General features: G+C 47.6%; 8 protein-coding genes across 8 annotated transcripts; 2 read left to right on the plus strand and 6 right to left on the minus strand.

Annotated features, from left to right (window-relative positions):
- Positions 1–97: 97 nt before the first annotated feature.
- On the minus strand, positions 98–1,174 carry FSST1_005228 (uncharacterized protein; the record flags this gene model as incomplete). Its single annotated transcript, XM_083231483.1, has 1 exon — positions 98–1,174. The coding sequence occupies one exon, from the start codon at positions 1,172–1,174 to the stop codon at positions 98–100; it is 1,077 nt and encodes a 358-aa protein (XP_083088658.1).
- Positions 1,175–1,521: 347 nt separating this feature from the next.
- FSST1_005229 (cytochrome and DOMON domain-containing protein) lies at positions 1,522–2,828 on the minus strand (the record flags this gene model as incomplete). Its single annotated transcript, XM_083231484.1, has 3 exons — positions 1,522–1,905; positions 1,955–2,715; positions 2,780–2,828. The coding sequence occupies 3 exons, from the start codon at positions 2,826–2,828 to the stop codon at positions 1,522–1,524; spliced, it is 1,194 nt and encodes a 397-aa protein (XP_083088659.1).
- A 1,054-nt stretch (positions 2,829–3,882) lies between these two features.
- FSST1_005230 (uncharacterized protein) lies at positions 3,883–4,758 on the minus strand (the record flags this gene model as incomplete). The annotated part of the gene is made up of 1 exon (XM_083231485.1): positions 3,883–4,758. One exon carries the CDS (start codon positions 4,756–4,758, stop codon positions 3,883–3,885), a length of 876 nt encoding a protein of 291 aa, XP_083088660.1.
- Positions 4,759–6,102: 1,344 nt separating this feature from the next.
- On the plus strand, positions 6,103–6,386 carry FSST1_005231 (uncharacterized protein; the record flags this gene model as incomplete). Its single annotated transcript, XM_083231487.1, has 2 exons — positions 6,103–6,196; positions 6,250–6,386. 2 exons carry the CDS (start codon positions 6,103–6,105, stop codon positions 6,384–6,386), a joined length of 231 nt encoding a protein of 76 aa, XP_083088661.1.
- Positions 6,387–7,312: 926 nt separating this feature from the next.
- FSST1_005232 (citrate synthase-like protein) lies at positions 7,313–8,803 on the plus strand (the record flags this gene model as incomplete). The annotated part of the gene is made up of 1 exon (XM_083231488.1): positions 7,313–8,803. One exon carries the CDS (start codon positions 7,313–7,315, stop codon positions 8,801–8,803), a length of 1,491 nt encoding a protein of 496 aa, XP_083088662.1.
- A 164-nt stretch (positions 8,804–8,967) lies between these two features.
- On the minus strand, positions 8,968–10,365 carry FSST1_005233 (uncharacterized protein; the record flags this gene model as incomplete). The annotated part of the gene is made up of 3 exons (XM_083231489.1): positions 8,968–9,419; positions 9,475–9,906; positions 9,960–10,365. The coding sequence occupies 3 exons, from the start codon at positions 10,363–10,365 to the stop codon at positions 8,968–8,970; spliced, it is 1,290 nt and encodes a 429-aa protein (XP_083088663.1).
- A 495-nt stretch (positions 10,366–10,860) lies between these two features.
- On the minus strand, positions 10,861–12,364 carry FSST1_005234 (glycoside hydrolase superfamily; the record flags this gene model as incomplete). Its single annotated transcript, XM_083231490.1, has 5 exons — positions 10,861–11,179; positions 11,229–11,608; positions 11,656–11,879; positions 11,935–12,227; positions 12,282–12,364. The coding sequence occupies 5 exons, from the start codon at positions 12,362–12,364 to the stop codon at positions 10,861–10,863; spliced, it is 1,299 nt and encodes a 432-aa protein (XP_083088664.1).
- A 689-nt stretch (positions 12,365–13,053) lies between these two features.
- Positions 13,054–14,185, minus strand: FSST1_005235 (uncharacterized protein; the record flags this gene model as incomplete). The annotated part of the gene is made up of 4 exons (XM_083231491.1): positions 13,054–13,670; positions 13,729–13,919; positions 13,974–14,113; positions 14,165–14,185. 4 exons carry the CDS (start codon positions 14,183–14,185, stop codon positions 13,054–13,056), a joined length of 969 nt encoding a protein of 322 aa, XP_083088665.1.
- Positions 14,186–14,891: the final 706 nt, after the last annotated feature.

Below are 14,891 nucleotides of genomic sequence, written 5' to 3' on the forward strand. Positions count from 1 at the left end.
GACGCACGCCTCTACTTGTACTTGCTCATGCAGTTTTCCGTCTGTGACTCGACAGTATCGCATCTCAAATCGGAGATCCTTGTCTACAATTCTACGCCTACATCTTCTCCTTCTTCGCCTTCGTTGACTTTACTTCCCGTGGATATCCTGATTTATCGGCCTGTTGCCATTCTTCTGACGTCTCAAATTCTTCCCGAATTGGTTTCAGCAGCTCATTGAGTGTCTGAATTAGTGCTGGCTTGATCGTCTGCGGTGTCAAAATATCTTGCTCATAGTCTTGCTTGAGTTTGGTGATGTTTTGGTAGACAAGAGTCTCTCCATTTCTCTGCTCTACGACGAATTCTGCCGCACCCTTGAGTTCAAGTATGCGAAAGATCACATGCTCAACGAATGCGATTATACCGTTTCCCTCCACCTCTCTCGGCACACATACCGCTTTTTTGAGCTTCTTGGCCACTTCTTCAGGTGTGTCCAACAGTCCAATCTTGGAGCTTGGTTCGCTTGAGCTCATCTTTTGTGCTTGCCCAAGACCTGGAACCAAGGCATTCATCAGATGCGCCCGCTTCTTGTATCCGACCTTGGGAAGATTTTCCAGTGCAAATGTAAAGATCTTTCGTTGATCAACACCACCGAGTTCTGCATCGACTTCAAGGTACTCCTCGTCAAGCGCCTGCATGATCGGGTAGGTCAGGCCACTAAGGGTAGGGTCGTCGCCTTGTTTGACTACCTCGGCGCCTGCTTTGCGCGCAGCCGAGAGCTTTGTGGTAGTCTCCAGCTTTCGGCAGTCCATAGTATACTCCTTGCTCCATTGAAATGAGCTGCCGATAACGAACTCGAGTCGGTCGATGCTGACGCCAATAGCTCGTAGGAGGCTTTTGATCACAAACTGGTAGTAGTCGCACCGGGGAGCAATGAGTTCGAATGACACGCTGGAGCTGTCGAGGTATCCATGGACATCAGCGATAAGTATCTTGACGCGACATCCTGCCTCAAGAAGCTCTGCGATCTTGACCATTGGTACAAAATAGCCGCAGTGTGGTTTTCCGGTGGTCGCAGTGCCCCAGTAGATCTCTAGTGGGCGATTCTGTTTGAGGACGACATCGTCGATAATCTCGGGGTTGAGAATCTCAGCCAGATTGGCTTTGATCAGGTTGAGGGATTCTTCGGGCTTCATCGCATCTGGCTTCAATTACGATGGTTGGTGGTTGTGTTGTCAGTAGAAAAAAGAAGAAAAGGATAAATCATGATGTTTCCTTTTCCAAATCTTTTTGCGAAATCGGAGGACGAAGAGGGAAAGAGCTTTTTGTGACACATAAAGAGTCATACCGAAACGAAAATGACTCCCCGTGACAACACCACAAAGTTTGTTAGACCAAATTCGGGTAAGCGACAAAGGTTCATTCTTATCGGCTTTATCACCTGATATCCGCATCAACAACTCTTAATGTGGCCGGTCTTCACGAATATATATCTGTCTATTTTGTTATGATAGACTTTAGGCACGAAATCATTCATCATTATCTAGGTTCTATAAGCCGGGGGCTGATCACACATCAACTCGAGAGCGCTATTCGAATTGTCGTCTGCCATCAAGTGATGTTCTTTCCGTCGCAGCTGGACCACTTTATGAAGAGCGCCGCCGGCATATATGATGGAGACAATCACGCCAACCACAGCATAAGCAGCGACCAACTTGGTCGACGCGCCAGATAATTGCAGACCAAACCCACCATTGATGATTCCAACAGTCATGATGCCTCTGCCGAACCAAATATGAGCATGACTAATGGTTGTTCGTCGCTGGTACTTGACGTAGTTTCTGTGATGCACCCATCCCAGGACTGGTTGAACAATCATCAAGATGCACACGATCGTTCCGAGGATGACGTGAGGTTCGTGAAACCACTGCGGTGTGTTAGTAACTAATTACATTGTGTGTCGGTATTTCACTTACATCTCCACCACGATCTGCAGCAACCTTGCCAACGCCAAATCCAACCCACATGGCTAGAAAGGCAACTATCTGCCATGAAGCGTGGAGAAGCCATTTCCCAACAAGAGGCATAAGGACGGAACCAATAGGGAATCCGAGCAGGAAGACGACAGCCATTATGACACCATGGATGGAACCAGTATAATCCTCACCTCCACCGCCACCAGAAACGCCGTTGTCACTATTCTGGGTGTCGGATGAGTCGGTGAAAGGATTGGCGTTGCCGTTGACGCTTGCGTTGGAAAGGTCGACAGAAAAGCTGTCTGTTCCATCATGTTCATCGAAGTCGGTACTCGTATCACTTGTGTCGAGAGGATTGCCCTTTTTCCAAGCACTGATCCAATGATTCGACCCCGTTAAGTCAATGCCAGTCGCGCCAGACCAATGTATGTTTGCCACCATGGTTTTGTTCGACATGCCGCTTCCATCAATCAGCTTGACGTTGCTCATGCGATTATACGTCGGCATGACATGACCAGTGCCCTTTCTTGTACTCAAAGTCACGTTACCTGACCCGTCCTGATATATCATGAACATAGTAGAACCGCTCATTCGAGAGCCAGTTCCAAGTGCGATCCATTGGTAGTCGGTGGGAGCTTCGAGGCGAAGATAGAGACTGTTAGAGCTGGAAGAGGTTGTCGAAGATGGAACAGCCCAGCTGTAGCAGACCCTTTTTGATGCGTCGCAGTACGATGCTGGGGAACCGTACGCTGTGTTGGTGACTAGAATTGATCTATAGTGAGTCTCTGTTCTACTGTGTCTCGGCGGAAACGTCTCATTACTTACATAGCAACAAAAAGGCAAAGGCAAGGGCTGCCTCTATCATGGTCTTCATCTTCACAACAATTTATGCTGTTATGAACCAACAAAATAAAATCGACAAAGACACTGGTGAACGGTTGTGGATGCTTGTGAATGCAATCAAATCATGGGTCTGTATCGTCTCCCTTTTGTATCTCAGCTCGACTACCGAGCCTACCATAAGTCTACTGCGCTCACTTTACACCATTTCAAGCCACAAAGCTAAGCCCACGTAATCCTTCAACGAACCAAATCGGTCTTCAATCAAGTCCCCGAGATAGCTTCCACACTTGATCCAATCACAACCCTTCCAACTCGGCTGACCGCGATCCAGACCGTCGGTACATCAGCCCATCAGCCACCTTGCATCTCAAATTAGATATTCCTCGTCCAGCCGTGGCAGATTGCGTCTGTGCATTCATGGATCGCCGCTAAGTCATCTCCCGTTCTTGGCAACACGAGAAATTATTGACACTTTTCGGTGTCAAGACTTCCGTGGCTGGAGTAAATAACCTGACTCGGAGAGATGGCAATGGCCATGCTAGCCATGCGTTTCAAAGTCTGCTTGTCTTATCCACAAGCCGAAGGACAATTATTTTGTACGTAGGTTCGATCCCTCGTCAAGTCTAACACTAAATCTAACCTCAAGGTTCACTCAACCAAAGTTCCAACGGTGTTGAAAGGGGCATTAGCTAGACGATTGTGTGAGATTCAATCGATTCGATGCGTAAGAGCTAGACAGAAGTAGCTAATTACTTGGTTCAGCTTTGGGTGAGCCAAGGATGCGCTATAGTACCTGTCATGCCGATGATCTAATTGGCTGTTGGAGAAACAACCTAGACACTCTTCATTGTGTGCATCGAGTTTGGCCAGCTTTTTTAAGGCTCAGACATCTGCCATTTGTGCGATTATTGATTGGGTTAGCTACGGAAACACGGCCTCCGAAAAAGTTGCTATTCTTAACAGTTCAGCTGTCACCGCTTCACATTGGGCACAAGCAATGATACAGCTATTATCTTGTTACATGGGGGGCATCCCGGTTTTGGTAACTTTTCTTATTGTCCTGTTTTGAACTGGTATTGACTCGTCTAATCATCATCATCCGACTCATCCCCAGAGTCACTATCATCAACATCAATATCACCTCCCTCATCACCACTATCCTCATCATCACTACCCCCATCTTGGAAGGCATTGGGAACTGTTGCAACAGCCTTTGGTGAGACCCCCACGGGATCAAGCGCCTTTGCAGCAACGGCATCGAATCCAGTAACCTTAGCTTGGGCTAGTCGAGCAGTGAAAGGTCCAAAGCCTTTCTCATGAAACTCAAGGAAGGCGGCAGGGTCTGAAGCATCTCCTCTTGGTGGTCTCTCAGACAGCGCCCATCCCATAACTGCATTGCCAGAGGCGGCTTCGGGTCCCAGACCTAGTGTGCTGTCTAGGCAGTTCTCGCAGAGGAATGTGTAGAGCAATGAAGTATCGTTGACCGAGACGCCATCAGGCAATGGCCTGACATTGAAGTCTCCCTTGACCACAGCCGGGTTGTCTTCGTCAATCGCTTGTCGGAAAGATGCCATGACACCTCCCTCTCCATCAGGCCATGCTGCCAAGATGAAGTTTCCTTCCATATCTCCTGTCAGTCCAGCTGCACCCCATCCTTCACCATTAACAAGTGGGAATTCTAGCCGGCCAATAAAAGAACCTGTGCCTGTACTGTTTGCAGCGGGATTGGCGTCTGGTAGCGCGAATGCAAACGTGAATGAGGTCTTGGCACCAAAGAAGCGCTCCATAGTAAGGCCCGTCACTTGGTCGACGAAAGGCTCTGTGACTTGTTGTGTTGAGGAGGTAGGCTCGTCATCGGCTAATGCAAGTGCGGGAAGAAGTAGACTCGTAAAGAGGATGCGGTGGGGGTTGATGTGTTTTCGGGCAGGTCGCCTGTTGTGGATATTTCGAAGTAGAGGCATTTTGGAATGTGAGTTGTAGGATATCGGTATAGAACAATGTTTGTTCAAAGAGATGAAATAAAAGACTTTGAAGTGAAGTAGTTGTGATGTTGGCTAATCATGTACAAGCCAGTTGATGATAACTATTTCATCATGGAGGAAAAGAGGAATACTTATATCAGTCACCGGGCCGAAGCCAAGAAAAATGAGAATAGCTTCAAACCACAGACTTGCCTTTTCACCCTTTGTGATGCTAATTTCAGCAAGCGACCGTTACAGTCTCAATTGAGGTCGGCCCAAATACTATTTTGACCATAGACGGACATCCATCTTCTCCGACCAGTATGACCCTCTCCGTCCTATAACCGCTGACTGTTTGGTTTCTACTGTGAATAGCGCATTATTTGACGCCAGGGCTGGATTGGTGGAAAGTAGAGACGAAACGATTTAAAACCTTGATAGAGGATGTTTACCAAACATAGCAGGCTCGCTTGGAGCACAGAAAGGCCTGAGACGTTGAGTTGGGGTGATATATTTCAAAGGTCATACACGTGGTAATTTGGGTACGACTTTGTCTAAACATTCATGTCATCCACTGCAAAAAGCCATATGAAACACTTCAAGGGGATTTATGTTTTGTCAACGGTTTCATGCCAGATATAATGGGGATGCCTCATTGTGTACTGTTATTGGCTTCGCCTCGGAGCCTTCTTTGTTCTTTGCTGTTTGAGCGAACGAGAATATTCTGTTGGAAAGGGCAGGGTGTAATTGGGTAACTATCTAGACGACAGGCCTGGGCTGTCACTTTGAAAGGGGAGAATATACTTAAAATAACTCGACTTTCTATTGGCTCATTTCGATGAAGCATGCCTTTAGTCATTCGTCTCTTTTCGGAATAGACCTATGACTCGACAAGCCAAAATTCACTTCTTGTCGATGAGCATCACTTTTCCGTTCACTTTCCATGGACACCTCCATAGCAAATTAAAAATTTCCATCACTTTTTACATTATAGCCCAAAACTCAACTCTCATTAAGTACAAGTAAAGTACCTCGTAATTGGAAAGAAGAATTCACTATGACATTGGCCTACTCTTTCCTCGAATTAACAATCTGATCATTCAAAATTGAATCTTGTAGCAGGCATAAAAGACGACCTAGGGTAACTCAACACAGCCTCATTACTAAGTTCTCAGCCATGACCTGCGCCACAATTAGTACGCGTTTCTACACGTGCCATGGCATATAACGTCAGCATACGTCAGTTGAAACCAATCTCTTCTTTAATCTTAATCTCATCTCACCAACCAGATAAAGTCACCAAGCCAAAGCATCACACACGCACTTCATCAGATATCAGTCAACATGTCTTCCTCTCAAACCACCTCACAAGAACTCTGCGACATGAGAAACACTCAGCCTCTGGAGACTGACCAGCCCAAGGCCCAGAATTCCATGGGTAAGCCATCTCTGTTAACACACGCCAAGACGCGTCTTGCTGACCCTTTGCAGATCCTCAAAAGGCCCCCGAGACTACAGAACCCACCCTCGAACTTCGAGGAGGTGGTGCCTGCGATGGTAGACTCTGTGGCGTCATTCCTTGCCCGATCCCAGTCAACTGCTGGATCATCCCTTGCCCATGCTGTTAAGCGAATGCAGCAGTGAAAAGTCGTTTGTTAGTCGGTATATATGCAACGATGTGGGTTATGTACATAGTCACTAAATAATTAATTCGAGTTGGGATTTGGTTATGCAATCTTCAGACCCTGGTTGACAGCACGAAACAATGACTTTGAAGAGTCAATGACGTACTCTAAACTATTTGTTAGAGCCTTGAACTGTTTGTAAGGTACACGACCGGATATGTTAGTCTTTCTCTTTATTGCCATAAACATTGAAGTTGTATAGCTCAGACACATCACCAAGTATCACTCAAGAAGCAGAGAAGGAGAACTCTAGGTTATCTATCAACTGTTCCAAGATGTCTGTCTGGATTTAAATGGATCACCGTCATGGACCCGCTGTATCGTGTTCTAGAATCAACACCTCCGAAGAAGCCAACGTCATCTCCGGCAAGACTATCGCGCGCCTGTTTATTCAATAGAGCTACCATGTCAAGGCTAGGAAAGATATATACACTTGTGCAAAGAATGGAAAGAACCCAAGGCTACTGGTGAAATAAAATTGGAATTTACCTACTGCAAGCTGGGTTGTTTCCAGTACTGAAGTATCATTCCTCATAATAGATTTCTTTTAAAAGCACATGTGCGACTCTTCCTCCAGTTCATTTATCTTATCCTCGTAATCGTCGTCAGCGATACATGAGAAGATATGAGGCTCAAAAGATAGGTAGTTTATGCCGTTGACGATTGCCTTGTAAAGAGTAGCCACTTGCCGAGGTTCCCCCTGATTAGCCTTTTACCGAGGTTGGCGACCACGTGACGTATCATTGCGACGCGCCCGTGACAATCTTAAATACACATTCCATCACCATCACATGCTGCTTACTGCTATTTCCGTCTCTAACAAACTCAGCGAATTCATTTATCTTCTCACGTTCTAATACCTCTTAATCATGGTTCTGTCACAGAATAAAGGCCGGCGCGAGACGCTGACGGTCGTGGACAACAGAACAAACCAGACCTACGAGATCCCCATCACCCATAACTCCATTCCAGCAACAGAATTCAAAAAGATCAAAGCAGATGCTGGAAACGATCGTCCAGAGGATGAGACAAACCAGGGTCTCAGAGTTTATGATCCCGCCTACATGAACACTGCCGTTGTGCAGAGCAAAATCTCATACATCAACGGCCTGGATGGCATTCTTCGCTACCGCGGATATCCAATCGAGCAGTTGGTCGAAAAGAGCAATTTCCTCGAGTCTGCCTATCTCCTCATTTATGGCGAGCTTCCCACAAAATCCGAGTATGACGTTTGGCATGGCGAGGTGATGCACCACACATACATTCACAGCGACATCGAGAACATGTTCAAGTCGTTCCGATATGATTCTCACCCCATGTCCATGTTGACTGCGGCCTTTGCTACCCTGGGAGCGTTTGCCCCGGAAGCCAACCCATCGCTCGCTGGCCAGAAGCTCTACACCAACGCAGCATCTGGCAACTTGGAAGCCCTCCAGATGCTGGACAAGCAGATTCTCCGCATCCTTGGAAAGGCACCCACTCTCGCTGCGGCGTCATACAGAATGCGCCAAGGTCGACCCTTCAACCGACCAGCACAGGATTTGGGATACACTGGAAACTTCCTGTATCTTCTGGACCATCTTTCCGAGACCGACTACACACCACACCCGGTTCTTGCCAAGGCTTTGGACAAGCTCTTCATCATCCATGCTGATCACGAGGTTAACTGTTCCACTGCCACAGTTATGCAAGTTGGAAGTTCCTTGGTCGACCCTTACAGCGTCGTCTCTGCGGGATGCGCAGCACTCTACGGCCCATCTCATGGAGGTGCTTCCGAGTCAGCAATCCGCATGCTCATCGAGATTGGATCTCCAGAGAACGTCCCAGCGTTTATGGAGGCAGTTGAGAAGCGGGAGCGCGTCCTTGTCGGATTCGGTCATCGCGTTTACAAGAACGTCGATCCTCGTTCTACCGCCATCCGCAAGCTCGCTGAGGAAGTCTTTGAGGTTACTGGCAGAAACAAGCTCTTGGACACGGCTCTGACGCTCGCCGACTATGCCCGAAAGAGTGAATTCATGCGCAGCAGGAACCTGTACCCCAACGTCGACTTTTACTCTGGCCTCATCTACCAGGCCATGGGTTTCCCTCTTGATTTCTACCCTGTCTTGTTCGCTGTCCCACGATGCGTTGGATGGTTGGCTCACTGGAGACAGATGATGCTGAACCCCTCTGGTGTCAAGATCTGGAGACCTCGGCAGTTGTACATTGGAGAGGGCGAGAGAGAATATGTCGAGGCCGAGGACAGAAAGGCCAAGTCTGATGCCACAGTCTTTGATGCTCCTGTCAAGGTTGGACACGGTGGAAACAGTCAACGGACTCTACTCGCTACTTCTAACAAGGAGCTGAAGAGTAAATTGTAAGATGTGAAGGATATAGTGCTTGTATTTAGGTGTATATTGCATTCTATTGGGCGTTCTTTGTAAACAATCTTGGGCAGATATCTGAATGAATCTAGCAGTTTGATAAACGACCAACGTGTGCATATTCCCATTTTGTGCATGTATCCCTTTATGAGCCCAGTTTCTTACCAAGCATCATCAGCCAACCAACTTGTCTCTAAAGCTGGGGGTAAGGCTACTGGCTTCGAAACGTTGATCTCTATATCCTTCAACTCGATAATCGCAGCCAGTTCTTTGTAGCGCTCCAAGAGTCCTTTGCAAAAGTTCATTCTTTCTCCCCACAGGTAACGATCATTCGCTGACATGGCGTCGTTAGCTCCCATCATCATTGGAATCGTGACGGGGGCGGCCAGACCACCTGTCAGTAACGTCAACAGAGCGGCACCGGCGCGAGAGCGGTTTAAATCGGTGTTGCGTTGAGCATATTCAACTCGGAGGTTGGTAAAGTGATCGAACATCTTCTTGCAAACATCCGTCGAAGACTTTCCGACAAGAAGGAAGGCAAACAAGATGGCATAGTCGACGTCGCTCCAGTAGGTGTTGACATCATTCCATCCATTTCGAAGGGAGTCGAAGCCTTTACATTAATCGTTAGTGTCATGTTCGAAATGAAAGAGATCCTTTTGACTCACGCTCGTTGACTTTGACAATGTCCTTGTGCTCATCCACCTTGCCAATGTACTGCACTCTTGAGATAGTCCGTATCTTATCTTCATCCCATTGCTGTCCTTGACAGTGTGGTTGCCCAGGCTGGTGACTCCAGAAAAGACCCGTCGTAAATTTCTCCAGGAGGGTCTTGCGAGAAAACCAGATACTCTTGGGAATGAGACAAAGTGTTAATTGCACCTTGAAAGTCGATGACAGAATAATTGCCAAATTTGGTGATAGCTCGCTGCTTTCCCAGGAGATGAGTTCGAGGATTTCGCTATCGATATCCGCGTCGATCTGAAAAGGGTTTCGCTCCTCGTGAACTGGAGTTGTGACGAGGACTGCTACCCATCTGTCTTGCTTTGTTTGTTTGTGTTGTTTCCCTTCTGAACCCGGTGAATTTTTGTTGGATGATCCTGTGAGGCCTTATTAGAAAGTCAATTCGTTCATGTTGTCTGTTCTTACTCACCACCTGTTTGACGCAAGGTCCAGTCAACCAGTGCACGCACCATAGATCTCAGGTGCAATGAGAATTGGTGCACTTTATCGCCAGAGGTGGCTATCTGGTTCTTCACTAAACAACAAATTTGCTCTGTTGGAGGTGCGATTTCGGGTATCTGGACAGGAACAAAGTACTTCACCACGGCTGGTGCTCTATCCCACTTCTCGTTCAACGAGATGATCAAATCAAAAGTTCTAGAGGTAACATAGGCTATGACAGGGATAACTGCAAGGTTTCGGTACAGCTGGTACCGTTCTGGGCAAAGAACAAAGAGAGTCGCGATGATGGTAACGATGCAGACCAGCTGCTGTTTCGCTACATCTAAATCGTGTCGGCGCTGAGGCAGCACCGGTGGGGGCGAGCCGGGGGCCATGCTCTCTTGTGTCTGTGGTCTGAAAGATACAGACTAGGATGTTATAAATTGAAGATGTATGAGAAGTAGTAGAAGAAAAAGAGAACAACTGATGGGGATTATTGAGTCTTGGGGTTTTCATCTTGATGTCCACCGCTTAATACCAAAACCCACTGACTAACTATCTTGGGCGATCAACACATGGCGCACTTGACTTCCAATCAATAACCAAAACAGCCCCACATTTGCTTTCATGCACTCTTACGTGTCTGACAGCAAGCGAACACGCGAACAACTCAAGTCATTATCTGTGATAGAATCGGATGATGTGCAGTGCGTCATCTCACAAGAAACCTATAGCTCGGTATGGAGACAATGTCTAGTTCAAAGATTTGTGGGACTGTTAAGAATATTAAAGGTAAAAGACCTCATCTAAGCTACTGAACAAGTAATCTATGGATGGACAAATTATGCTCTACCCGGTCGAAACAAGATGTCTAAAATATCAACCCAAGCTTAAGCGTTGACGTCCTGGAATCCCTGCTGCATAGCCTTGAGATGGCTCCAGTCGTTGCTGTCAAGAGCAAGAGCCCAAGCCATAACACTCTTGACACCACGAGTCTGTGCCATCAAGGCAATCTTCTGGGCGATGAGCTCAGGAGTATCCCAGGACCAGAAGATACGGGTCTCGGCATCCCAGTACCACTGACCTCCGTTGGCTGTGTCGGTGCGGCCGTTCTCGAGAGCCTTGTGGAACGAGGTGTTGATATCGACACCGTCACACTTGCCGTAGGCGGACTGGCAGCCGACACCGCAATGAGCGGGAGTAGAGCCACTGCAACATATTAGTATATGAGGTTTCTCAGAAAAATAAGGGAACTTACCACCAGCCGGAGGCTGCACAGCAAGAACCTTCAGCACACTTGAAGAAGGTACCAGCACCACAGGTAGCATCGGTAGAGGTAGTCAGGTTGTTGGGAGTAGCAGCAAAGTTGGCAGCCTCAAAGGTCATGGAACCAGACTTTCCGGTGTCACTTCCATCCTCAGGGTTCTCCAGAAGTTCGGTAGGGCAGCCGATAGGCTCAGTGCAGGTGTAGCCCTTCTTGGTGGTGAAGTATTTGGCGTAGAAGGGAATTCCGAGGACAAGCTTGGAGGGGGGGAAGCCAAGAGAAATGTACTTGTCGATGGCACGGGCAGCGCCTTGGATGGAGACGTGGTGGGTAGTGTAATGGTCACGGCGGTTCATCAGGTCGTATGTCATAACCTACAGGAGTCAGTAAACTATTTCTTAAGATTAAAAGGTACACGTACGTTGACATAGTCGACGTATTTGTTGATAAGAGGAGTCTCGGAAGGAATGTAAGCGATCATATCACGGTCAAGAGCTGGAACAGCAATGGAAAGCTCCTTCTCTCCAATGAACTTCTTGATCTCCTTCAGGAGCTTGGGGAAAGCCTTGATCTCGTAGGTCTTCTTGGAGTTGGGGACTTGCTTGTAGTCCTGTCCGTTACCACCGGGGTACTCCCAGTCGATATCTAATCATTCATCATAAGCCTCAGGGTAGAAATCTGACGCGAACAGGATACGTACCAACACAGTCAAAGCCAAGTCGGTCAAGAGTAGAAGCGACATTCCTGGCGAACCTCTCGCGACTGCGATCAGTCTTGACACCCTCGTCAAAGCCGGCGTTGTCGCCCCAGCCACCAATAGCGAGGCACACTTTAATCTCATGGTCGAAGAGGCCACGCACTGTCTCGAGAGGCTGGAATGGCTCATACTTTCCACCAGGTTGGGTGGTAAAGAGAGATGAATTGGCGAAGGACATCATGACGTGGGTGACGCTGCTGGTGATGTCCTTGGAGGGAAGGTCCTTGGTATGCCATCTTGTCAAGTGTTAGCGACAGGGGTCTCGTATACTGATAGTTAGGCTGACGTACTGGTCATAGTAGATTATATTTCGCGATTCGGCCGCAGCGGAAAGAGTAGCGGCACCGAGGCCGAGAAGTGCAGAGATATGCATGGTTAGATTGGTAATAGAAAATAAATGAGTGACTAGAATAGTAGTATAATGAAGAAAGAGAGTGTTGTTGCAGTGTTTGGAAATACGTCTCAAATGAAAGACATGTCAGCCTTATATATATTGAGAGTCAAGAGTGTGATTAAAGGCCTCAACGATCAGCCCTTAGCGAATGATGAATATGAATCAGAGAGTCAAAAAGCCTCTTTTCATGCTAAAATTTGAGTTTGATTGGTACCTGACGGGTTTTGCTGCTCCGTGACCGAGAGCCGGTTGTACAATGCAACCTTGCAATGTAAAAAGGTCGTTGCACAGAGTTTAATTGCGTTCCGTTTCTCCCGGCGGATGCCGCTAGAGTTTTAAATTTCCAACGCTTGTCAGTAGCATTCATCTACTGTACTATGTAGACTAGTTGGCAGTTACAGCCCAAACTCAAAATGTGCACGATCCGCTACTGTGAAATTGGGAGAAGAGCTGGCCACTCGGTAGTTTGCAATGCCACAGGGGTTTCTTGTGGGGGATCAGACAATGGAACAACTACCGACAGTTTGGGAGTCTCGCTGTGCCGAGGATTCCGATCTATATGCTGATTCAATGTCTCCTCCTTGGTGGATTAATCCATGGGGAATTTTAGATCGATAAGAAATGCTCCATACACGCTACAACAATAATTGACCATCCCAATATCCATATCAAAGTCTACTCACAATGCCGTTCTCCCTCTGGATGAACCAATCCACCGTGGCAGAGACACCTTCTTCTAGCGAGACTCTCGGCTTCCACCCCAAAGCACTCTCAGCAAGACTTGTGTCTGGTTTTCTCCTCACAGGATCATCTTCCCTTTTCGGCTCCAATCGTACAGGCACGGGGTGATCATAGCCCGTTTTCGCCGCGACGACACGCGAGATTATATCCGCAATCTCGCTGATTTCCATCTCCAAATCACTACCGATGTTTACCGGTCCGTCTTGATTGCTGTTCATAAGCGCCTCTAGCCCCCGGACACAGTCTGAAGCGAATTGGAAGCATCGTGTTGCGTGGCCGTCTCCAAAGATGACTATTGGCTCTCGCTTCAGAGCGGCCGTTATAAAGTTCGGGACGGCGCGACCGTCTTCGGCCTGCATGAAGGGTCCGTAGGCGTTAAATATTCTGGCGACGCGGACTTCCAGGCCATGTTCGGCTTGGTACGAGTACCCCAGAGCTTCCATGACCCTCTTCCCTTCATCGTAGCATGCCCGCGGGCCGAAGCAATTGACGTTTCCTCGGTACCCTTCATCCTGGCATGCAATTTGAGCGTCGCCGTAGACTTCTGTTGCGACTTTATCAGCGTATGTAAGCGGAATGTGGGTGTATTATTACGACCGTACCTGATGTGCTGGCGAGGAGAACGCGCGCGTTTTGCTTGACCGCATAGTCTAGGACATTGGATGCTCCAATGAAACATGTTTGTAGAATATCGATCGGTTGGGTTTCGAAATGGACAGGGCTTGCTGGACACGCGAGGTGGTATATTTGATCGACTCCTTCTATCCAAGGTATGGGATCGCGCACATCGGCCCTATCAATCAATGTCAGTCAGGATGGTGGTAATGTTTGCCAATTGAGTTCGTACTGGATATATCGCAGTCTTTTGTTGGATCGGAATCTGTCGAGATTGCTGTCTGAAGAAGTCCATAAAGAGTCGAGAACGACGACCTCATGGCCCTGATCAAGTAATAATTGCACTAACGTGCTGCCGAGGAACCCGGCCCCCTGTAGATTGTCAGCTCTGTAGCCTGTAGGGTTGTCGTCAAAACAGCTTACACCAGTCACGAGAATAACCATATTGAACAAGTATTGAGTAAATATAAAATAGATGCTAGCAATTCCGACGCGAGAACAAGAATTATTATGTTAAATTTACAAATGTGAACTTTCACTGACGTGCTCGAAAATAAATACACATTCTCAAAGTCAAACCAGCATCATCGAATCATTAAAAAGAGAGACATTTCAGCTCTCAGCTCGGACGTAAGCGAAGATCATGTCCTAGTGTAGCCCTCTTAGCTCAATATCTACCGAGTAGATCCTACATCATGCACATCATTCGTTGGTCAAGCTGGGTGAGGATGGGGATTTGACGTATGCGGCGTTACCGTGTCGAACCCCAATGCAGCGAGGCCTGTGACGGAGCAGGAACTGATTGAGAAGTGATGGTCGCAAGACAAGGTGTTTTCAGCTGGAATTGTGGCTGCTGGTCCCCCTGTACGTGAGACATTGACCGTGAGGATGGTCAAAGCGATAAAGACTCAGCTTGGAATGGAGGATATGAACACAGGAAACATGATCTTGGAGTAAACATACTGCTAACAAGCTTGGCTAGGTTTGTGACGACAGTGTCTGTAAATCCAGATATGTGTGCTACTCATCTGAGCTCATTTTTGCAAGTTGTACTTCATGATCAAGACATTGTTTCTCCAGCGTTTCGGTAGCCGACTGTGTAGCTAAGTAACTATTGTAGCACTGCAATCACTAGGTCACGAGGTTTCAC

Source organism: Fusarium sambucinum, chromosome I, assembly GCF_050947815.1.
Source record: "Fusarium sambucinum isolate potato_lamoka chromosome I, whole genome shotgun sequence".
NCBI classification, from domain to species: Eukaryota; Fungi; Ascomycota; class Sordariomycetes; order Hypocreales; family Nectriaceae; genus Fusarium; species Fusarium sambucinum.